This window comes from Pagrus pagrus (genome assembly GCF_965226575.1).
Source record: "Pagrus pagrus genome assembly, chromosome: 6".
Taxonomy (NCBI): Eukaryota; Metazoa; Chordata; class Actinopteri; order Spariformes; family Sparidae; genus Pagrus; species Pagrus pagrus.
This window is the reverse complement of record NC_140190.1, coordinates 907,782-932,310: the sequence shown is the minus strand read 5'-3', so window position 1 is coordinate 932,310 and position 24,529 is coordinate 907,782. Positions and strand designations below refer to the sequence as shown.

General features: G+C 43.9%; 2 protein-coding genes across 4 annotated transcripts; one reads left to right on the top strand and one right to left on the bottom strand.

The window, feature by feature from the left end:
• Window positions 1–1,912: 1,912 nt before the first annotated feature.
• Window positions 1,913–17,709, top strand: LOC311258245 (excitatory amino acid transporter 5-like). 3 transcript variants are annotated; one of them, XM_084354382.1, is made up of 11 exons: window positions 1,913–2,319; window positions 5,283–5,362; window positions 5,927–6,142; window positions 9,238–9,280; window positions 9,367–9,574; window positions 9,824–9,923; window positions 12,275–12,508; window positions 12,593–12,787; window positions 13,297–13,431; window positions 13,787–13,889; window positions 15,150–17,709. In XM_084354382.1, the coding sequence occupies exons 1-11, from the start codon at window positions 2,068–2,070 to the stop codon at window positions 15,312–15,314; spliced, it is 1,731 nt and encodes a 576-aa protein (XP_084210508.1). In that variant the 5' UTR covers window positions 1,913–2,067; the 3' UTR covers window positions 15,315–17,709. The 3 variants fall into 3 exon arrangements, with proteins under 3 accessions (XP_084210508.1, XP_084210510.1, XP_084210509.1); XM_084354384.1 differs by lacking the exon at window positions 1,913–2,319 and adding an exon at window positions 2,623–2,646; XM_084354383.1 differs by lacking the exon at window positions 1,913–2,319 and adding an exon at window positions 2,655–2,748.
• Window positions 17,710–20,176: 2,467 nt separating this feature from the next.
• Window positions 20,177–24,240, bottom strand: LOC311258759 (tetraspanin-33). Its single transcript, XM_084355316.1, has 8 exons — window positions 24,133–24,240; window positions 22,782–22,839; window positions 21,866–21,990; window positions 21,662–21,736; window positions 21,474–21,569; window positions 21,268–21,396; window positions 20,978–21,139; window positions 20,177–20,739 (listed from the first exon to the last, which is right to left on the bottom strand). The coding sequence occupies exons 1-8, from the start codon at window positions 24,187–24,189 to the stop codon at window positions 20,596–20,598; spliced, it is 846 nt and encodes a 281-aa protein (XP_084211442.1). The 5' UTR covers window positions 24,190–24,240; the 3' UTR covers window positions 20,177–20,595.
• Between the last annotated feature and the right edge of the window lie 289 nt (window positions 24,241–24,529).

Sequence of the window (24,529 nt, the reverse complement as noted above, 5' to 3'; positions counted from 1 at the left end):
TTATTTACACCCGTTTTTTAAAGCCGACTCCATAAATCTGCTTAGAAATCCTCAAAAAAGACGCTCCTCACATGTGCAGAACTTGCCTTAGAAACATCACGTTTTTAAGTTTTCTTCAGTGTCGAAGTGATCCAGTGATAGTCGTCTGTACATACATGAGTACACTGCAAACAGGAAGTGCTGACAGCTAATTCGTCAAAGTTTGAATGGAGGAGATGATGACTGGAGTTTCCTTTTTGAGGGGAACTGCTCCTTTAGTACAATTTAAGGTACTCGTTTTCTGCTGAGTTGTACTTCACTGCAGCTCAGATGAAACACTGAGTTTGCAGAGTCAGATTAATAATACAAACGATAATCAACATGATGGTGTAATGTTGTAGGTTAAGGCAAAACTTCATTGATCCCTGGGGGGAAATGACGTCACCCAGCTGAATATAAAGTACTTCACCATTAAAGCTGCTGTCTGTTCATGTCATTACCTGGTTCGACCACCAGGGGTCAGTAACACACTGAGGTGGACATGTGGCGGTCCAGGTGCGTCTAGTCTCTGTGAGCAGTGTTGGACTCGACCTGCAGGTGAGTTATGACGTCACAGCTGCTACCTGGCGTGATGCCAGCCTCTACCTGCTCTGACTGGATGAGTGCACCAGTTTGATTGTTTACTGACACACTTTAGAGTCAGAGTGTGGATTTCCGCTCATCTCTGAGTTAATCCAGCAGTTTTAATGAGGCTGTGAGGTGATCGATCAGAGCTGCGTCACAGCGATCGATAAGAGCTGCGTCACAGTGATCGATCAGAGCTGCGTCACAGCGATCGATCAGAGCTGCGTCACAGTGATCGATCAGAGCTGCGTCACACAAAGACAGTGCTAAAATATTACTTTGGTAACTTAAATGAATATTAATCGAGTAAAAGTCTTGAGTATCTGATATTAAATGTACTGAAGTAGGATGATGGTCAGAGTCGGTGTTGATCTTCAGCTGATTGCAGATCAATTCATCTGCAAAGTAACTAGTAACTTAGGTTTTCAAATACATGTAGTGGACTACAGTACAGTACAAAGTACAAACTTCGCCTCCAAAATGTAGTGTAGCAAAGTAGCAGACAATGAAAATACTCAAGTAAAGTGCAAGTATCTCAAAGTTACTTGAGTACAAGTACTTGGGTAAATGTACTTTTACTGCTCCATGACTATACTTTTACTTTTGAGTAAGTAATAAGTTAGACTAGTCTTAAAGTGTACTTCAACTAAACCCTCATAATTGTACTTAATAACAGTCAGAATCAGTACTTGAGTATATCATACTTTCAGTTAAGTAAGTAATCTGAATACTTCCTACTTTTACTTAACTAAGGTTTTGAATGCAGGACTTTTACTTGTAGTTGAGTATTTTCACAGTGTGACTCAACGTTATTAATCCTTTTGGGAGGTTCCCTGCAGGAAACTGAAGAGTGAGTCCTTCACACTGAGTAGAACGGCGACAGCAGGATCCAGATCCAGCAGCAGGTCCAGGACCAGCAGCAGACCCAGGACCAGCAGCAGGTCCAGGACCAGCAGCAGACCCAGGACCAGCAGCAGGTCCAGGACCAGCAGCAGATCCAGATCCAGCAGCAAGTCCAGATCCAGCAGCAAGTCCAGGACCAGCAGCAGATCCAGGACCAGCAGCAGGTCCAGGACCAGCAGCAGATCCAGATCCAGCAGCAGGCCCAGGACCAGCAGCAGATCCAGATCCAGCAGCAGATCCAGGACCAGCAGCAGATCCAGGACCAGCAGCAGGTCCAGGACCAGCAGCAGATCCAGATCCAGCAGCAGGCCCAGGACCAGCAGCAGATCCAGGACCAGCAGCAGGCCCAGAGTCCAAACAAAGCGGTGAGGTGTTATTCCTCCGGTAAGCCTCTTACCGCCGGTAAGTCCAGCTGGCCGCCTGCAGCGGGCCGCGGGCTGCAGTTGGCTCGGCTCGGCCGTGATGAGTTAATCCCTCCCTGCAGAAGGTGAGCTCGTCTCCGGCTCTGTCAGGTTTGTCACCCTGCCAGAGACACCGACAGGACGAACAGACTTGGCCGGCATGGAGGAGCTTCTGTTACCGGGCGCAGAGGAGGAGGCGCGCTCCGAGCACAGTTCGTATGTCCCGGGGGCCGCGGGGAGGACGATGGGGGACCGAGTGAAGACTTTCCTCCGGGTGACGCTGAAGGACGAGCTGGGGAGGAAAGTCCGGACCTTCTGCAAGAGGAACGGGCTGCTGACGCTGTCGGTGATCGCCGTGCTGACCGGCTGCACGCTGGGCTTCATGCTGAGGGGAACCCAGCTGTCCACACAGGTACGACTCACCTGCCGGGCCGGGCCGGGCCGGGCCGGAGGGGTACCTGTGCCTGTCTCCTTTTAAAATGTCCTCTGATAGGTTAGCTGAACAGTCTCACCTGTTGGACATGTTCACTTCCTGTTACTTTGTCCATGAATCGATTATTTATAGAACAATAAATCCAACAACTGTAACCTGAAAGCTTTCCCGCCTCTGTGGCTGCTGAGGACGGAACCCAGCGAGCTGAGCGGAGCTGAGAGCGGACTGGACCCGTCACTTTGCTTTTATTACGTATTCATCTCACAGGCTGTCAACAGGCTCAGATATATGAGCTAACTGTAGCGGGTCAGTGCTGCTCAGGCTTTTAACAAAGATTCTGGTGACCGAACCTGGGCCCAGTTATTTGTTCTGAGCCGAACCATTTGACTGAAAATGGGCAATTACAAGGTTTGTTTATGTTAGCTAACAGTTCAGGTTTGTTTAAGTTAGCTAACAGTTCAGGTTTGTTTATGTTAGCTAACAGTTCAGGTTTGTTTAAGTTAGCTAACAGTTCAGGTTTGTTTAAGTTAGCTAACAGTTCAGGTTTGTTTATGTTAGCTAACAGTTCAGGTTTGTTTAAGTTAGCTAACAGTTCAGTTGTGTTTATGTTAGCTAACAGTTCAGGTTTGTTTAAGTTAGCTAACAGTTCAGGTTTGTTTATGTTAGCTAACAGTCAGTTAGCTTACACATTTTGAGACAGGTTCTTTTTGTATTTGCTAACACGTTAGCTAGGCTACACAAGCCCCGCCCCTTCCGGTTCCGCTCCCGCTCATGGACCTTATTGATCAGAGCTTTAGTGACGCAGAGACAGCTGATGTATTGATCCTGTTTGAATCTCACAGATGATGTTTGTCAGTTTGTCATCAGACTGTGACGTCATTATAAAGACGTCACAGCCGACAGAGTCGTTGGTGACGTCGTCTCCTGACTGAAACATCGTAGAGCTGCTCTTGTACATGAGCAGCTCACAGAACTGAACCAGAACCAGAACTGCAGTTGTCAGTATGAGCAGGTTTATTGTGATGTTCATCTTGTTTACGAGCTTTTCTGACCCAGTTGGCTCCATGTTGGTTCTGGTTCTGGTGCTGATGAGACGATGTAGTTCACTGAGCGCTTTAACACAAAACTACACGAGGTTTGACTTTAATACAACAAACTGACAAACATCATGTGATTCATGACCCAGTTCAACTGGATCAATACATCAGCTGTCTCAGGATCAATACATCAGCTGTCTCTCTTCAGTCACTGCTGTACATATTTCTCCACAATAAAAGTGCCTTTCATTGAAAAGTGTGATGGACCGGTCGTCCAAGTTGGAAACTCACCAACATAAACACAGATGACATCATAGATCACAGATGACATCATAGATCACAGATGACATCATAGATCACAGATCGTTGGTCAGTTGGTGAAGAGAAAAGAAACATAGCAACATGCTAACAGAGTCAAAGAGGACTGCTAGCCAGAGAACATGGACGTAAACAATGCAGGTTTCAAATACTGAGAGATTATTCTGCGTAATCGTTTTATTAAGGATGACAAACATTCAGCCTGTCGGTCGGACGTCAGGGAGACACACTGAGCGTCCGCGTTGATACTTTGGCTCGATCGACCCGCTAAGTCCGTGCAGGTACACGCTGTTCTCGTAGAAAACAGAAGCAGAGTCAGACTGCAGCCGGTCCAAATTCATTCATTAATCCTGTCATTCACTGAGTGGCTTACAGTCCTCTGTGTCTCCTCTGCCCGCTGAGACACACTGAAACTGGACCGGGTGAAACCATCAGACACAGGACAGCAGATCAACAGCACAGTCCTGTGTTTATTGTTTTCATCTGACCTCCTTCAGGTCAACAACAGTCGAGAGAGGATTCAGGCTTTGAGGCAGCATTCAGACTTTATGTCAGGGGATAAAATTGGCAGGAAATAATTAAATAATTAACTGAACTTGATCTAAAATTAACATTTACTGCTTCTCTCAATCTTATATTGTTAAAAAGTATTCTTATTGTTTACTTCAGTGAAAGTACAAACACCTTTCTGTGAGTTCTGCCTTTAGATTAGACCTTTAAACAAACAATACAGTCAATAATAAACAGTCTTTGAGCTGTTGGATAAAAATAGTCCAGTTTCACTGTGAGCCGTCTTTCCAGGAAGTTTTGATCCGACTCGAACACGTCTGAATATAGACTGAACCACAGAGGACAGAACAACAGAGGACTGAACCACAGAGGACAGGACCACAGAGGACAGAACCACGGAGGACAGAACCACGGAGGACAGAACCACAGAGGACAGAACCACAGAGGACTGAACCACGGAGGACAGAACCACGGAGGACAGGACCACGGAGGACTGAACCACGGAGGACAGAACCACAGAGGACTGAACCACGGAGGACAGAACCACAGAGGACAGGACCACAGAGGACAGAGCCACGGAGGACAGAACCACGGAGGACTGAGCCACGGAGGACAGGACCACAGAGGACTGAACCACGGAGGACTGAACCACGGAGGACAGAACCACAGAGGACAGAACCACAGAGGACAGAGGACGACACTGTTGTTGTTCTGTCAAAAGAGAAGCGTGTCTTCTGTGTTTTGGAGCTGCTCGGCATTAAAAGGTCTTGAGGTGTTAAACATCTAAGTAGCTGTCACGTGTTGAGCTCGTGGTGACGGAGGAGAAGCTGAAGCTTTCAGACCAGCAAAAGTCTGCGTGTCATGTTTCTCATGTTTTGCTTGTTGATGAATCAGCTGTTGGCTTTGTGTTCACTGTTGCACATTTTAAAGTTGAAGTCTAAACTTTAAGAGGTGTTTTACAGGTGAAAAACACATTTCTTTCATGCTGTCAAGCAACAAACTGGATGCTACGTTTTTTCTCTCTGGACACAGTCCTGCTTTTATTTTGAAATAATGATGTGTTTTTTCTCACCACAGGCAAAGATCTACTTCTCGTTTCCTGGCGAGCTGCTGATGAGGATGTTGAAGATGCTCATCCTTCCTCTCATCACGTCCAGGTAGGTCGACGTCCTGCCGAACACCAGGAAACATAAAGACGCTTCAGTAGAAATAAAACATGAGGAAACGATCCACAGAGACGAATGAAGGAGGTAAACTTGATGACTCTGAGCTGATTCTTCTGTTTCCTGAGTACTGCTGGGCCTCAGCACGAAGAGCAGCTGGTTTACTACTGTTAGAGTTGTTGGTTCAATCCCTGCCTCCACCTGTCAAAGAGTCCGTGAGCAGCACACGGAAACTCAGCGTGTGGATCTCACAAGGTTTCATCAGAGCTCATGAGTGTAAAGGTCTTTATCAGCTGTTATTAAACATACATTATGTCATGAAACACATTCACCATGTAGAGACCAAACAGCTGATCAATTAATCAGTTAATACTTTACAATGAAATAAGCATTAGTCCAAAGATAATAATGTAGTTTTATGGACAGTAAAGTTGTGTTTCGTGTCATTCATTATTTTTTTCTCTTTGAGGAGCTAGGCTAGCAGTTCCCCTTTACTTCCAGTTATTGTGCTAAGCTAGGCTAAACATGTCGTCTGCGTGTCTGTCTGTCTGTCTGCAGTTTGATGTCCGGTCTGTCGTCGATGGAGTCGAAGGCGTGCTGTCGGATGGGCGTCCTGACCGTCACGTACTACCTGTGGACCACCTTCATCGCCGTGGTGGTCGGCATCTTGCTCGTCATCATCATCAAGCCCGGCGTCGGGACGGAGATGGACAGTAACCGGCTGGGCGGGGGGCCCGTCATGACCTCGGCCGACGCCCTGCTCGACCTCATCAGGTGAGTCTGAGTCGGAGAGACGTTTGGTTTCTGTTATTCAAAGAAAACCATGAAACGTTTTCTGGTTCCAGTTTGTTAAACGTGAAGATTTTCTGCTTTTCTTTGTTGTAACTGACTGAGTTTTAGGCTGTTGTTGGTTCTGTTGGTTGGACAAAAGAATAAATGTGAAGACGTCTCTAAGTTGAGTACTGTACAGATGCACAGAGGTGGTGGTTGTTGTTGTTGTTGTTGTTGTTGTGTGGAGAGGCTTTAATATCTGGAGGATGAAACAAAGTGAAGTTGTGTTCAGTTTGTTGTCGCTGGAGTGAACTGGATCAGATTTGTTGAACGATTAGTGATGACGATCGCTGGTTCTGGCTCCTGTGCAGAGTGATGCTGGTGGTGGAGATCAGAGCCATGATGAGTCAGATACTTCAGAGTTTCTGGTTGAACTCAAGGAAGCTAAAAGAGCATGAAGGCTCATCACGTCACTGGGCAGACTGGTGTCAGCTGTAGTGAAGTCGAGTTGATGGAGAAACACACTAAAACCTAATATGTCTACGTTTAATGACTTCTGATGAAGAAATGACCTCCAGAAAATGAAAGAAGACACTTCAGAGAGGTCAACACCTCATCCAGCCTCATCAGTGATATTCAGTCCGGTTTGGCCTCAGCCCTGTCAATCATCTGGGGAAAAGACTCAGGTGTTAACTTCCTCTCTGAAGTGTCTTCTTTCTTTTTCTGGAGTCATGTCTTCATCAGCAGTCATGAGCTGTAGATACATCAGGTGTCAGTGTTTCTGACCCCACAGAGCCAGTGACGTGACGACCCTCCATGTTGACATGAACACATAACTGACCCACAGCCTGAGGATGACATCATCATGAATCACAGTCCAGTCAGCTGATCTTCATGTCTTTGACTGTGTGTTTGTCTGTGAAGCTGTTTGTCACTTAAATGGATAAAAACTGGAGCTCGAAGTTAAATGAGACAAATTCAGTCTCAGATGTTTGAACCGATCAGCTGACTCGATCAAACTGACCTTATATGTGGACTTTTTATTTTTATCAGGGAGGTCAAACACAATTAAATACATAAAGTTCTTAACATATAAAACATAATGATACCAACGTCGCTCTGATAGTTGGACCAAGTCATGACTCACACAGCTTTTCTTCCATCCGTTGCTCTTTCTTTCACTTCACGTTTAACACCAGTGAACATCTGAACAGAAGAACAACACGTCTCAGTTATTCATTTATTTAGTCGCTCCATTTGTAAAGTTCATGAACAATTTTTCACCAGTCTTCTCATGTTGGAGCTTCTGGTTGTAACCACCTCCTGCTAGTGCCCAGAGATGTTGTCAGAGCATCATGTGGAACAGGGATTTGAAATACAGTTTCCAGACACATGTAAGTTTTGGGCAATCCATAAATAAATGATAATGTTTGGTTACATTAAACAACATAACGTCGATGCCTCTTCTGAGCAGCTAGTGAAGAATCTCATGGTGCTTCCCTCCAGCTGGTTCCTCCTCTCTGTCCCGTTTACGTTTGACATGCTGGGTGTTTGAATGTGAAGAGTCTTGAAAGGTTTTATATAATCTGGACATGAGTCTACGTCCACTCCCTGATTTGTAAGTCGTCACAAAGACATTTGGTTTTTCAGTGTCTGCTTTTCCCCGTCCCTCACTCATAGTTTCATTTAACTGATGCTTTACGTGCAAATATCTGAAGAGATCCTGGTTCTCCAGTCAATAATCTTCTGTATAAATCAACAGTGTGTTAGCCTCTTACTCATCCATGTTTTAAATCTGGAGCAATTTCACTTTATCTTACACATTTCAGTATAATGTGCTGTAAATATATATATATATGTATATATATATAATTGTATATAAACTGCAGTTCTCTAAATGTAGTCCTGAAGTCCTCTGAAGGAAACCGGGGCACTTCAGGGTCCGACAGAGCGGTCCTGCTCGTGAGCTTCTTTGTCTTTCCAGGAAGAATTGATCCGCCTTAGAAGACTAAATTCAGTCACGATGGCAGGATGTTAATTATTTTCTGACATAAACAGATAAAGAAAATCAAATCCTGATAATGACACTAATCTCCAAACGTCCCACGGGCGGCTGTCAGTCAACACTTAAATCACCAAATCGTAGAAAACACACCGACACACACTCTCACACACGCATCAATCCAATTAGCGCCGGGCTGATTAGTATATTTTTAGTAATCCTGCAGGGATGAGTGACAGATTAACCGAGTCAGTGGCGGTGCGATGCAATGATCTCTGCTGCGGCACGTTGGCAGACCGCGCTCTTCAATCAGCCTCACGAGCAACACGTCATCATCCTGTTGACCTCTGACCCCGTGAAGGTCAGCTGATCTCAACAACCCATTTCCCTCCTGATTCATGTGTTTACCTTCCTGCTGTCCAGCGTTACGTCAGAGACTCTCGTCTGTCAGCAGCACCTGTTGTTTGTGTGCATTTCTTCTGAAGGTGCAGTGTGTTGTCCTGTCAGGGCCACCGTACTTATGAAATCTGACGGAAACATTAGAATCAGCTGTTGGATGTTCCTCTGCTCGTTCCTGTGCGTCGGACACAGCTGATCCAGTTCCTGTGAAGTGTTTTAAAGTCCCAGCACTGCTCAGAAAGACCCGCTATGATCAGAACAGTTCTAGACTTATTTATTTACTTTCTGAATCCTCAAACTTTATGTGACAATATTAGAGATTTTCAACGTGGTCTCAGACTTTTGGACTCTACTGCTTGCTTTAATGCTTTAATACTTTAATACTTTACTCAGACTCTCCAGTGCTGCAGCTCCTCTATTCACCCTCTGACTGAACGCTCAGGTTTAGCTCCAGTCTGCTCTGATTGGTCAGCTCTCGCAGGCCTGAGCAGGCACCGCCCACTCCTGACGGCTCGTTTACAGACTCAGTTTCTGAATCTGAGCTGTCTGAATGTCTCCATGACCATGTGTTGATACTTTAACAGTTCTCCTACAGAACATGGACCTGCTTTATAATCTTCTTCTACAACATGGGACCTTTAAACTCAGCTGATCTGCTTTGTGTTGAGTTCTCATGTGTCTGTTGTTCCCTCCACAGGAACATGGTTCCCTCTAATCTGATCGAGGCCACGTTTCAGCAGGTGAGACACATAAAACAAATAAATCTCTTCACTTTCACAACTGCCCGAACTTCACTTCCTCTAACAAACCGACTGTGTTTCTTCAGTACAAAACAGACCTGATTCCCATCCTCAAAGTCCCGACCAGAACCATCCAGCCCAACTTCGTCTACGTCGTCCCCGATGAGAGCGACCCTAAAGGTCGGACGGTGTACCTGGAGCTGACCCCACCTCCGGAGATCATGTACAAGACGAGTCCCGGCAGCAGCCAGCAGATGAACGTCCTCGGCATCGTCATCTTCTCCGCCACCATGGGTGAGCAGGAAGGTTACTGATCAATACGGATCAATAATGACTCAGTCCTGAAGTTTATGTCTCTGAACCTGACAGCAGGTGTTGTGAGGTTTATAAATGTGTGTTCAGCAGTCAGTGTCTCTCATTCTTCTACCCATAATCCTTTGCATTCTGGGCTTCCTCACCCTGAACGATCCACAGTGCTTTTGATTGACAGTTGTTTCCTGCTCAGGCTTCAGACACTCTGTAATAATAACGTGTTGCTTGTAGGTCTGTTGCTGGGCAGGATGGGAGAGCGAGGAGCTCCTCTGGTCAACGTCTGTCAGTGTATCAACGAGTGCGTCATGAAGATCATCAACGCTGCCGTGTGGTGAGATCAAAACTCTGAAAAAACACTAACCCTGAGTATTGTGTACAGTACACAGTGTACTAACAGTAGATACTGCTGAGAACACACAGGTTCACTGGACATGTGACAGCAGGAAGATTACAGATGTAAATAATTAAGACAGCGTTGCAGCTTTTAGTGTCATGACTTTACCTCCACTTCTGCCATATGTTTACAATGTGGAAGGAGCAGAGCGCCGTGTCCGTCATGTCTGTGCCTTCATTATCACTTTCACTCTGCTGCCCTATTGAAAGAACGCCGACATCACTGAATCCTGGCAAATTCACACGTAGCTCGCACACATACGACGTTAGCTAGTCACTGATGGGGATGCCAGGTCCATAAGTTAACGTGGGTCACACGCTGTTCCCACTAAATGTTCAGGAAATGCTTTCAAAGAAGAGGGAAGTTGGTTATCACTGGTGATATTATGATCAGTTAACTGCGACCTACAGACCTGATGTTGTTGCCATGTCAGCGGTGTTAATTTCCGTCACTTGAGATGATTGGCTCTGAAAAGACGCTGCTCATGTTGTGTGAACAAACTTATAAACCCGTCCTCAGACGATGCTGTCATCTTTAGAGTTTGCATGCCGGGACGCTGATGGATGAAATCAACAGTTGCTAGCAGTTACCAGAGAATGACTGGAGGTCCGACCCGAACTAGCTTCTGGGTGGGACATTCTCACCTGGACCGTTAGTGATGCTTTTTGATGCCCTTGAATTATTTTCTGTGCCAAAACAAACCGACTGAACCTGGAAAAGGAGGCGAGTTCACCAACAGATCCACTGATTCAGACCAGAACAGACCAAGGGTCTGTCCGGCTCGGTTCAGAGGAGCTCTGGTCCGTTTGTCTGTTCAGTTTGGTTTGTCTGGGCTCGTCTGGAAGTTGTTGGCTGAGCTCTGATGTGTTTGTTTGCAGTGTTAAAGAAAATGAACGACAGACTGGTGGTCCTGGTTTATCATTATCGAGTCATAACGGTCTCACTCACTCACTGCTGCGTGATCCTGGTTCTGACCTGATGACCTGTCAGGTGATCAGCTGATGAAAACCTGCCGGCTGTGACATCATCGTGCTGCAGCACATGAGCAGATTAAAACCAGCAGAGACATACAGAGACAAAGACCTGAACACTGAACACATACAGATCTGCTGCCTGTTAAACCATGTATCTGCTAAAACTGCAGTGGCTGTACATATTCTCTGTCTTTCAGGTTTAGACAGTTTCTAGTTTTAGTCAAGTCTGTTGTTAGTATTAAGGATTGTTGATGGACCTTCAGTTTGGTGAACCTTTGCCCTCAGTGCTCCACCTGTTGAATGTTGCTCTGCTCTTTGACTTGTGGATGCAGGTGTTGACTGAGCTGCAGCAGCTCTTCAGGCATCAATCACCAAGTAAATACTAACTAGTTATAAATGATAAAAATATTTTAAAAAGTTATAAACACCTCTAGTGCTGAAGTCACTGTAGCATCACAAGCTAACATAACTTCGATAAATTATTTTAAAGATGCAAAAGCTCAGTCTTTGTAAATGCAGGTGTAAGTTATTTTTCTGTTTGCATACAGGGACATTTGTGTTCCAGAGTTAGTAGCATCCATGAGTTTTATAATGAAATATCTGATTATGCTAAGCTAACATGTTATGTACACATAACATGTTAGAAAATACATTTAAAGCTAAATAAAAATGGATAAAATGTAAATTAATTTAAATTTGAAATCTTACAGATTGAATCATTATTAAACAGCATTTATCACATTGCAGCAGCTAACATTAGTTTACTTCACTTTGTACACACTGATGTTAGCATGAGGCTAAAGGCTATTGATTGTCAGAGTAGATTAACGCTAGGCCATTTGTTAAATTTTCTTTGGCTGTTAGCTGCTCTTCTAGCTTAAATGGCAGTTGGAGGTAAGAGCTGCTGCTGAAATCAAAATATTAATTAACGCAATCACAGCAATTTAAAGTCAGACGTTAGTGTTTAGCTTTAACAGTTGTGTTGAAGCTTTAATGACACTTGGAGAAGACGATGTCCTGTAGTGCCATCATCACGCTAAAATGATCCTCAGACCAGAATGACATCATGAACACTTATAATCGACTGGATTTCTGTGAAATATGTAGTCGATGTTCATGATCCCCAGGGGATGATGACTTAATGTTTGATTTACGTCCACACAAAGATAAAAATGTGTCAGATTGCCATGAAGTTCACAGAGCATGTTCCTGCTCTTCAGACGATGAACTCCTAACATTCACCCTTCAGGACAAACTTTACATGTTCAGACTCTCAGAGCAGATCAATCATTAGGATGTTTGTCGTCCTCTCAGGTACTTTCCATTCGGAATCATCTTCCTGGTGGCGGGAAAGATCCTGGACATGCAGGACCCGAGCACGCTGGGGAAGAAGCTGGGCTGGTACGGCATCACCGTGCTCGCTGGCCTCTTCGTCCACGGACTCATCCTCCTCCCGCTCTTCTACTTTGTCCTCACTGGGAAGAACCCCTTCTCCTACATCCGAGGGTTGCTGCAGGCCATGGTGATCGCCCTGGCTACCTCCTCCAGGTCAGAGTCCAGACAGTCCTGCTTTAACCTGCTGGATTTCTGTTGGTGTGTTCAGGTTTTTATTTTATTTTAATGTCATCTCAGCTCTGCCACGCTGCCCATCACCATGAAGTGTTTGTTGGAAAACTGCCATGTGGACCGCCAGATCGCCCGCTTCGTCCTCCCTGTGGGTGCCACCATCAACATGGACGGCACGGCGCTGTACGAGGCTGTGGCGGCCATCTTTATCGCTCAAATTAACGACTATGAGCTGGACTTTGGACAGCTGGTCACCATCAGGTAAACCATCACCAACATGCTCAGACTAAGAACGTTGTCGAGACACTTTGTCGAGTTGAAGTTTCTCGATAGACTCCAATCCGTCATTTAGATCACATGTAAAAAAACATACTTAAGGCTTAATTTGACACATTGTTTAGCTTTGTACGAAACTCAATGAACAACAAAACAGCTTTATTATATTTAAAAGTTTTATCTAAATCTGCAAAAACTAAAAAATATCGACATGGAAACTTCTATAACGGAGTCAAAAGAAAGAATTTACTACAAGTTGAGCGACAGGAACTTGTTGATTTGGCACCTTCAGTATCAGACCTTTTTCTTCAGAGTCTGTTTTGGTTTCAGGGTCCAGTCACACCAGGTTTATTTCACCTGGGAGCCGGATAATATCTCCAAAAAGGATCTTTAACCAGAGAGAGTGCAGGACGCTCTGGATCGTCACTGTTTCTTAGTTTAGTTTAAACTCTACTTCATCTTCTGTTGTCCTCATGCCTGTTTTCTGTCTGCAGCATCACAGCTACAGCTGCTAGCATCGGTGCAGCGGGGATTCCTCAGGCTGGTCTGGTTACCATGGTGATCGTACTGACATCAGTGGGCCTGCCGCCAGATGACATCACACTCATCGTGGCCATCGACTGGATCCTGTAAGTGACAGAACTTATTATGTGGAAATGTCTCTCTCTGATTGGTACAGTATTATTTAAAATATATTATAGGACCAAAATTATCTACAAGTAATTAACATTTTAAGAATGAAAAATGTATCTTATTTTATTAGGTAATCATATGTTTTGTATCTTAAGTCTGAATGTGCAAAGTAACAAGTATCTACAGCTGAGTCGTAGCATAAAGTCCCAGAAAGAATCTGAACATTGTGATTTAATACGATACATAGAAAGTACGATCAACTGTTTTAAAACATCCCAGCTATAAGAGTAAAAAGACGAGTAGTAGCAGTTTTGGTCTCACGGTGTCTCCTCGTCCTCTCCGTCTCTGCAGCGACAGGTTTCGGACCATGATCAACGTCCTGGGCGACGCTCTGGCGGCGGGAATCATCGCTCACCTCTGTCGGAAAGATTTCCCCCTCAGTGGAGAAGGAAAGGTAAAGACACCATTTGGAGTTTGTCTTAGATAAAGACTTTAACATTAACGTCTGTCTGACTAATGTACTGTCTCGTGATTTAGTTTTCAAAGTAATGCCTTCTGATTTTGTCTCTTTCAAGACCTATTTTCCCGTCAGAACAATTTGTGGAGAACATTTTGTCCCAAACCAAATATCAGTCTCTATAAGAGTCACCTCTCCATCACGCTGAGCTGTCCTTCATTCATGCCTGTTGGGTTTCATTAGGTCACAGCAGAGTTTGGACCAACTGATTAGAGCTCAGACTCTCCTCTTGATCCTACTGAGTCTTTGTCAAGCCCCGCCCCCTCTGTGGCCCCTGTTGTCGGGCAGAAAACGACATTAATAACCAACAGAGATACACCTGCTCATTTAGCAGTATTAATTAGCAGTAGTGTTTAGGATGGAGTTTATAAAGAGCCTTTAAGCACTAAGCAGCTGATTATGTCTCTTCTTCTCTGAGTCACATGTAAACACACGGACACGACAAACATATTTCTAGATTCCTTGTTTCTTCTCGAGAAAATAATTATCTCTGATCTTACAAATAAAAATCCATAAATCCACTTCATGATCCTAGAAAAGAAGCTGCTCATCACTCCAGAAGTCCAGAAATCCTTCAGTTAGAAAGTATCAGCAGCAGTGGGGGAATGTAACTAAGTACAGTTACTCATGTGCAGTATTCAGTACAGTTTTGAGGTACTTTCTGCTACTTGATACTTCCACTTCACTACATTTTGGAGACAAATATTGTACTTTTTACTCCACTACATTTATTCGATTACTTTGGTTACTAGTTACTTTGCAGAATATATTCTGCATAATCATTTTAAATTAAATAATGTTGTTAATCATAAAAAAAGCAAAAACACTGATTGTGATAATCAGAGATACTGAAGTATTTATTATGAGAAAATTACTTTTGATACTTATAATATACATAATATACACATATAATACATATAATATCAGCTACCTTAAGACTTTTACTCAAGTACTATTCATATGGCTCACTTTCACACTCCAAGTTATATTTTAATGTAATATCTTTACTTTTACTCAAGTATGACTGTTGGGTAAAGTATCTGATATTAAATGTATTTATTCGTATATATACATTTATGTTTATACTGAATACTATGAGTCGACCAACTATCTGATCAAACATTCAGCATTTTTCTGATATCTTTGGCTCTGATGCAGCAGAACCTGCTAATGAATACATGTGTGTTTCCTCTGCAGCCGGTCCCGTCCTACGGTACACAGACTCCTCACAACAACTCCCACAGCGTCGACGTGCCAATGACAGAGATCCACACTCACAAAGACTGCATGTTCGAGACGATGGGCGACTCGGCGGGCGAGAGGCACGCACACACCGTCTACTACAACATCTGTCAGGTGTGACCGGTCCTGACAGAGCAGCTCAAGTCCGGGAGAGTCTGGTCAGGTCTCATCGTGACACCTGAACAGGAGCGTGGAGAAGAGACGGACTCTGGAAACAGAGCATGAATCTTCTTCTGAACAGGACGGGACACTGAGCAGCAGAAACCATGCTCAGGTTAATGTCAGTACCAGGACGTTTGGTATATTTGGCCAAAATGAATAGAAGCTTCATTTGCGCTCACTGGGGACCGTGACACCGTGTAATGAAGACTCACCATCAGTGCAAACTAGCAAGCTAGCCTGGATTAAAAAGTGGAGGATTTTGCTAAATATCAAAGATAGCCGCTGAAAAATGGGATGAACAGGATCCTGATCTGCAGCAGAGGATTGTGGGTATATGAAGCCTCCCTGGGAGCACCTGCAGGTTCATCATCTGGTCTGAAGACATCTCATCTACTATCTACTGGCTCAAAATAAGGGAGTTTTTAGACGTTATTATTGATTGAAATGTCACGTTTGTGACTCTGAGGGACATCAGCTGTTCATGAGCTGACACAAGGATGCCTGAATTGATGCAGGCTTGACAATGAGAGGCATCTGCTCTGATCTGATGTTTATTTCAGTCCTCTGTAGAAAATAAATCCATCCTTAGTAACTCTGATAGCTGAACACAGCAGGGTTACCACGACAGTTGCTAGGGCTGGGTATCAAACTGTAATGCCACCAAAATGTGTCTGTCAACTATCAAAAAGTGTCTCAAACGATTGAGGGTGGATGAGGTTTGGTCCTCTGACGCCTCCTGGACGACTCCTGTTAGAGGTTTTTACTCATGTACAACTCAGATGATGGAACGTTTTACAAAAACATGTTCTGTGTTTGTCACAGCATTTAAAAATGTATTATAATATATCAAATATCAGAACAGAAACTCTTGGATCCATGTGATACCCAGCCCTGGCAGTCAGCTGTGCGTTTGTACAGCTGCACCCTGAACTAATGGTCCCGATCCAGGTTTCAGGTGGAGCGATGCAGCAGTATCTGGATCATTTAGCAGAGCGCGTTACCTGCCCGTCATCTTCATTCAGACTTTAAAGCACTAAGAAATCTGCCAATTCTGGATTGTTTTTCAAAAGACATTAGAGACAGTTTAAGAAACCACGCTGGATCACACTGGATACATTTAAATACTCTGCAGTTAACCTTAAATCAACACTGAGAAGTTTGGATCCCAAAAGTCCTCAGACAGTTTTCTATGTTTTATCTGGGATCCTCCAAAGGGACGAACTTCTTCGTGCTGCTGTTTGTTCTGAAACACATCCGTCTGATGTTCAACAGGTTTTGCTTTTTAACAAACCTTTGACTGAACGCTGCATTTGATTGGCTGGTGCTCACTCTCTCCTGTGCTCTCTCTGGTTGAAGGGTTAAAGGGTAATCCGTCCAATCCGGCGGCTGAATGAATCCAAGTGCTCTTCATCCTGCAGACTCAAACTTCTTCTTCTTCTTCTTCTTCTTCTTCTGTCTCGTTTGTATTTGACAGCATGCTGGCATGCGTTCTAACTGGCTTCATTTGAAGTCCACGTGCATTATTTTCTTCTCTTGTTGTTTTTATTTGATTGTTGCAAAGTAAACAAAGTGCTGTAGGGATTATGGGAATTTTACCAATGTCAATGCAGCTAACGTGAACAGATGCTAGCTTGGGTTTCAGTTTGTCTCATGCCTCTTGTCGGTCTACGATAAAATCAAAATGGATTTCGTTACCTCCCGATGATTAACTGATCTTGCGAGGAGTCACAGAACTGAATGTTTTCTCCACTATCAGTCGTTCTCTTGCCAATCAAGCATCTGACATGTTTCCAAGATGATGACAAATATACAGTTCGTTACATTATATTTGATTATTTATCTGCAGAAAATTTCAAGATGATTTTCACAGAGAGCTTAAAAACTGAAACCAACAGGAGTGCTTGAAGGTAAAAAAACCACACAGGAAACTGATGGATTGTTTTGGTCAGGATAGATTAAGAGTCTGTGTTAATGTTACACAATGTGTGTGTTACATGATTTGTAGTTGAGTGGCTGAAACACGAGACATGGAAGACACATAAGCTCACTTTTAATGAATATTTTTTTGTATCTTGTTGGTGAAGTGCCCCTTGAACTTCTCTCTGATAAGGTAGTCGTGTTTTGTCAGTAGACCTGCCTTAATTTCACTGATCGCTCTGTCGCTGTTTTAATCCACAAACCTCAATGTTCGTCTGCCAACACACACCACGTTAGCCGGACAAACTGCAGCATTTACAGACTCAAACTCCGTCATGTACTGCACATACTTCTGTTTTTTATATGACATATGTGTTTTGGGATTTTGTGTAATTATTGTTTATTTGTATTTGAAAAATAAACACTGTTAATATTCTTCATTCCTTCTTTCATAAAGTGATACTGACATGTTACTGTGTTACAGTGTAGTACTCAACAAGATCCAGGTTGTGTTTAGCTTAGCTTAGCTTAGCATAAAGGCAGGAAGCAGGTGAAAACTGTTAGCGACCTCATCTCCTATAGATAGCTGAAGCCACGCCCCTTCCGGTGGACCTCATGGGCCCTTATTTCAGAAAAACCTTTTTGGTTCTGTGTGAGACTCATGACCCAATTCAAACCGGATCAGTACATTATCTGTCTCTCTTCATTCAGTACCAGACAGGGTTCATCAAAGTAGGCCCATGGGGGGAACCGGAAGGGGCGGGGCTTCGCTGGTGTAAAGAAATGACGTATTTTTCAGTAATATTTATGACAAACTGAAAGTTGCTTGAGTTGGAAAATTATCTTTAAAATTAAAAACCCGTTTGCTTCATGGCGCAAGTTAGGCGGGATCAGAAAATAATTGATCTCTCTTCATTTGTACCAGACAGGTTTGATCAGACGGTCCATGAGCGGGAGCGGAACCGGAAAGAGCGGGGCGGGGCTTCGGCTGTAACCTGCAGCAGTCTGTCTGTCAGCTGCAGCAGTCTGTTACCTGCAGCAGTCTGTCAGCTGCAGCAGTCTGCCACCTGCAGCAGTCTGCCACCCACCTGCAGCAGTCTGCCACCGTCTGTTACCTGCAGCAGTCTGCCACCTGCAGCAGTCTGTCACCGTCTGTTACCTGCAGCAGTCTGCCACCCACCTGCAGCAGTCTGCCACCTGCAGCAGTCTGCCACCGTCTGTTACCTGCAGCAGTCTGCCACCCACCTGCAGCAGTCTGCCACCTGCAGCAGTCTGCCACCCACCTGCAGCAGTCTGCCACCCACCTGCAGCAGTCTGCCACCTGCAGCAGTCTGTCAGCTGCAGCAGTCTCTCACCTGCAGCAGTCTGTCAGCTGCAGCAGTCTGTTACCTGCAGCAGTCTGTCAGCAGCAGCAGTCTGTCAGCAGCTGGTTCACAGAGACACTTCAAATCATTTTGTTCAAGTATTGTTTTTCTCTCTTGTTGAAACAAGGCGAGCAGTTTGTTGTTAGCTAGGTTCAACACATTCAGGATCTGCTGCTGTATCGATGGAATGTAATCAAGTACATTTACTCAAGTGCAACTCAGGTACTTGAACCTTGAAGGTTTTTTTTAATTGTTCAGCATTTTTTGTAAATCGACCTCCACTTTCTCTCTGAGATGAGAAGAATCGTACATGTTGGTGTTAGCGGAGGAGTGAGCTCAGTGTAAAGAAGGAAGCAGAGATGTGTAAAACTCAGATTAACTGTAGTTCAGTTTAATCTGAACAACACATGTTGACGTCATGTGCTGTAGCTGCTTTAGCAGACAGCACCGCGCTTCTCCCCTGCTGCTATTATTAACACACTCACGAGCGCTGCAGTCATTAATCCAATAAAGTGAGCGTGAGGTGCTTCAGGTGCTTCAGGTGCTTCAGGTGCTAATCCTCCACCACAGATTAAAGTCACAATGAAGGTTTACTGAGTGAGGAGGAACAACAGGGATTAACGGGCTTACTGGGGGTCTCCTGACTTCATGCTGACAGTTTCTCCTCAAGGACGATGACTGAAATCCTCCGACTGCCGCGGTTTAACTTCTGGATGATGTGAAGGATGTGACGAAGTGTTTAGTTGAACATTAAGTAAATAAAAGAGGCTCGGACTGAACAGACCTGGTGACCCGGGGCCAGACCATGTTAACAGTAACGCCACAAGATCACTGCAGGAAAGTAATGACGAGCACTGTCATGAAGTACAGTTTTGAATACTTGTACTGAAGTATTTCCTTATTCTTCTGACTGCACTGTGAAAATGTCTCCGTTACATTTGTCTGGCAGCTTTGGTTATTTTTGCAGAATCAGGTCAATATTACAGTTATTATCAACATTTAAAATATAAGAATTATACAAGTGATGCACAAATGAATGCATCAATAAGTATTATACAATATTATATTATATATTATATATATTATAACATTATTCTGAAATGGTCCATTCTGCAAAATGAATACTTTTATTTTGGTACTTAAGTTTATTTTGATGCTTTTACTTTCATACTTTACTAAAGTACATGTTGACTTGTAGCAGATATTTTTACACTGTGGTGTTGACACTGAAGTAACAGCTCTCCCACCGTTCACAGGACAACCTGTCACCTGCCAGGTGTTACTGCTTGGTGTAATTCACACTGCGGCCTGTAGAGGTCACCAGCAGATCAGACTGTACTGATGTGAGACGACAGATACACGTGACAGTATTTATTGGTTGTAGTTGGTCTGAGTTTATTACTGAAAGAGAAACTCCAGTGTGACCAGTAAACTGGCTTTAACAGTTTAGTTTGAGAGTAAAACCCCAAAACTAACAGAAGGAAATAAAAGACAATCCATAAAGAAGAAAAAGTGAATCTGAGGGACGAATGCGACACATTCTGTATACAAAGTACACATTTTAATACAAAGTACATCAAATCTGTAGTACTTATACAACACTACAATGTTTTTCAGTCTCAATTATCTAGAAGAAACAGTTTTCTGAAATATAAAAATAAATCTTTTCACATTGTGTTGTGGCCCACGCAGGATACTGTTCAGTGCTAACGATGACATCACTGACTTTCTTTCACTTTAACAAAAACAAACGTGGTGTTTTTATATGAGGTAGTTCAGCCTGTTCACTGAGCCTCAGGTACACGACTGAAGTATTGAACTCACAGTGTAAACAGAGCAAGTCTCACTTTGTTCGATCGACAGTCGGCTGTTTTTTTATCCGAAGCAGAATCAGTGAAAATCCCTTTTAGAGATTCTTCGTGTCGTCTCTACGATCAGCTTCACATCTCAACTTGATTTTATTCGTCATCAAAATCTGCAAAAGCAGGATACCAGTAGCTGTCCTTTCTTTCCGAGCTGCCTCTGTGAGAGTTTTCTCTCTTTTGCCGTTGGACTTTGTTGATCCTGGAGATCTGAGCAGCAGCCAGACTGATCATACAGACCTGCAACACATGAGAGACTGATCACAGCTGATCCTCCATCACTCACCTGGTGACTCACTGTTCAGATGTTCACTGCAACCGAAGCCTGTTTATATTAAACAACATGACAACTTCACTCAAGAATTCAGAACTGCTGTTTGATAGATGGGTCCATTTTCACACTTGGGTTCACTCAGCTCCAAATGTAACAGTTGACAGAACTTTTTAAATCTGCTGATGTTGTGTTTTCCATCTTTACCTCGAGCAGCAGCAGGCCGCCGGTCAGCCCGGCGACCAGCAGCAGGTTGTGTTTGGCCCACGAGACGATTTTCTCCAGGCAGCCGATGGTGAAGACGTCCTGACGGGCCGAGCGCTCCTCCAGCTGCTGCATCCCGTAACCACACATGGTGTTCAGCACCGTCTGCAGGGGAAACAACACAGCTTACAAGTGAGAAATGTTTATGACCATTTTCTTTCTGAATGTCTTCTTTTTGTTCCAGGAAACGACAGAAATGGAACTGAACAGCAGAACATATTTCTGGTTCTGACCTGGTTCTGTAGTTGAACACAGCAGGAGAAGGGAACTCCACAGGCCTCCAGACTGGGGTTGGTGTCCGAACACTTGAAGTAGACGTTGTGGGACCAGTCCTGGTAGCTCTCCACTCCACAGCACTGAAACTGCAAACACAACAGACACAACGTCACTACAGCAGCGACGAGCTGACGAGCCTCTCATCACTCTGCTGCTTCTTCACCTTCTTCTGGATGAAGTCGATGGCGTTCTCCAGGTCCTGGTCCTCCCTGTAGAGGACAACGGCCTTCGTCATCAGCTTCTCCGTCCTCTCCATCACCTGAACCAAAACAGCATCATTCGTACAGAGAAAGTCACCAGGCTGCAGGAAGTGATGTGTCTATATTTATGGTGTCATCGGTGTGATGTCACCATGTCGGTGAAGAGATATCCCACGACTCCAGCAGCGATCTGCAGCAGGAGGACGGCCGTCAGGATCCCCAGGAACTACAGGAACCAAACAGACGACCTGAACAGTCAGAACTCAGCAGCACCGATCATTCAAACTGCAACATGTCCCACTGAACCCTGAAGATATCAGCGCTCAGTGATCAGCTGATCAGCGATCAATCATACCGTCTTCAGCAGGCAGGTGGCGTTACGCAGCGCCCCGAAACAGCCGAGGAACGTGATGAGAAACATCACGGAGCCGACGATGATCAACAGCAGAGCTGGATCCAACGTCAGGGTGTCGACCACATCTACACACACACACACACACACACACACACACACACACACACACACACAGTTGAAGCCTTCAAACATCAGCCAGTAAAAGTTGAAACATGTCTGATGAACTTGATTTCAGACTCATCCTCAGGAATGTTATCAGATTGTTATTATAAGCTGACACACACACACACACACACACACACACACACACACACACACACACACACACACACTGTCCTGTGAGTCCATGTTGTGTTGATTTTAAACAGATCTTCCTCCTCCTCTTCCTCTGTTGTCTGTTCTGTTAATAACTTTAGATATAAATGAACTCGTCCCTTCGGACTCTGACAGCATTTAGCACGACGCATTATAGACGACTGACTTCCAGTGTCTCTGATATCTGCTCCGGTTCTCTGCAGTAAATATATCAAACTTTTGAGTTCTTCAGGTTTTCCAGTATCGGACCCTGAGTCCTGTTAGCCAGGAGCTGTACTCTGAAAGAAAACCAGAACAATATCAGCTCCACTTCTTCTACTGTTGTCTGTCCTCCAGCTGCCGACTTCACTGTTGAAGCATTCGTTGTACTTTTAATGATCTGCATCCGAAACATCCTGCAGGATGAACTTAATGAAGCCTTCGTGTCTGTCAGTGTGGGCTCGGTTTTACATGCAAACTGTGATTTGTAAAATGAATCTCTGAATCTCCTCTGCATGAGTACGTGAGCATGCAGAGCTCAAAACTCTTCTCTGCAGGTGACAAACATCCGTCACACATAAACATTCACATATTAGCTCAGTCTGTTGAGTTTCTGACCGACCTTTCTCTTTGGCGATCTTGGCGTAGATCCCCACAGCTGTGAGGACGGCGCTCACAACCTGCAGAGTCACAGAGTCAGACGTGATGTTTCATCAGGAGAGGCAACATGAAGCACAGCGTGCAGGTAAAGCAGACTTTCTCTTTTGATGAAGTGAGACACCTGCATCCATTCTTTGTGCTAAGCTAGGCTAAACAAATCCTGGACTTGAATTGGACACAGAAACTGATGTCAGTCTGAAATATCTAACTCAACAACACTGTGCTAAAACTCAAGGCGGTCTGTGTGGGTGTAGACGTGTCTCTACAGGTACAGGTGAGAAGATGAAATACTGAACTTGACATCTCAGCGTTGACCTCAGAAACTGCAGTTTGACAAAACATCCCAGTCTCAGCATACAGAACCAATTCAAGAAGAGTCTGAAGAATGGAAACTCATATAAACTGTTGCCATAAACGTTACTTTCTAAATGATGGAAGCTCAATTCTGCCAGAAAAAAGAAAAGCTTAAAGATATGGACGATAAAGTCAATTTGATCAGATAATGTTTTTTAAAATAATCTTTTATAATAATTATTATTTGTAACAATGATGAGATAGTTAATTTAACATTATAATCAACATTCTGTTTACAATTACAACAGTTGGAAAACTTGGTGTATCGATAAAAAACCAAATGCAACAGCGTCGATATCAGGATGAAGTGAATGAGGTGTTTCTCAGACGGCTTCGAGATCAACAGAGGAAAATAAACATTCAAGAGTTTGCTGATTTTATCTGCTGAGGATCTGGGATCCTTTTTTCATTAGTTGCTTCTCCGATCACTATGAATGATCGATCCGTGTTTGAGGTGGGGGTGAAGCTTTGTTTGGACCTGAAGGGCAGAAAATGCATTACACAGAAACAAGCTTTAAATCACACACGGTTAAATTGGATGTAAATTTGACTCCTGTGACTTTCTGGCTCATAACTTATAATCCTCCTGGTAGAAATAAAGCTCCATTAAAAATATGTGTTCAGATTTTATTACACCAAGAAACTAAGCATGAAAAGTGCCAGTGTGGGAATACAGTGTTCAGGTAGTGACAGAAATGAAAACATAATATCTGTTAATATAAGTCTTTGTCTGAGTTCTTTGTTACTTTTTAACTCATAATGAAGCATTTCTTGTAATGATTCAGAAGAAGTTACAGTTTGTCACAGAGCAGCTTGTTGCTCAGACCGTCGTGTCCCTGTGAGGTTCAGTACCTGCTGTTGAAATCACTGGCACCAGAACCACGTTGTGCAACAAGTTTAACAATGTGAACTAACGATTCTGTGAAAGTGTCATTTGATCGTCAGATGACCCGACTCACCCAGAAGAAGTAGCAGAAGATGAATAAAGTGTACTTGATGGTTCGGTATCCTCTCATCTCCTCTCAGCAGATCTGTCCTTCTGTCGGACTGCAGTTAAAGTCTGGAGGTTTGTTATCTGCTCACATGACGGCAGGAGAAGACGTGTGTCGGCCTGCAGGACGCATTCCTCCTTCTGCTGCTGCATGTTGAGGACGTCGCTGTCAGACCTCATCACATCTGCTGCTGCAGCAACTGAACCTCACTTTGAATCATCGTCAGTGTTTCACCACGACACAAACACTCTTTACTCTGACTCAAACAAAACATTTTCAACATTTACTTTTATAAATGTATATTTTTATTTTTTCATCTAATTTTATGTCATCAGGTAATGAGAGAATGATCAGAAGGGTTCAT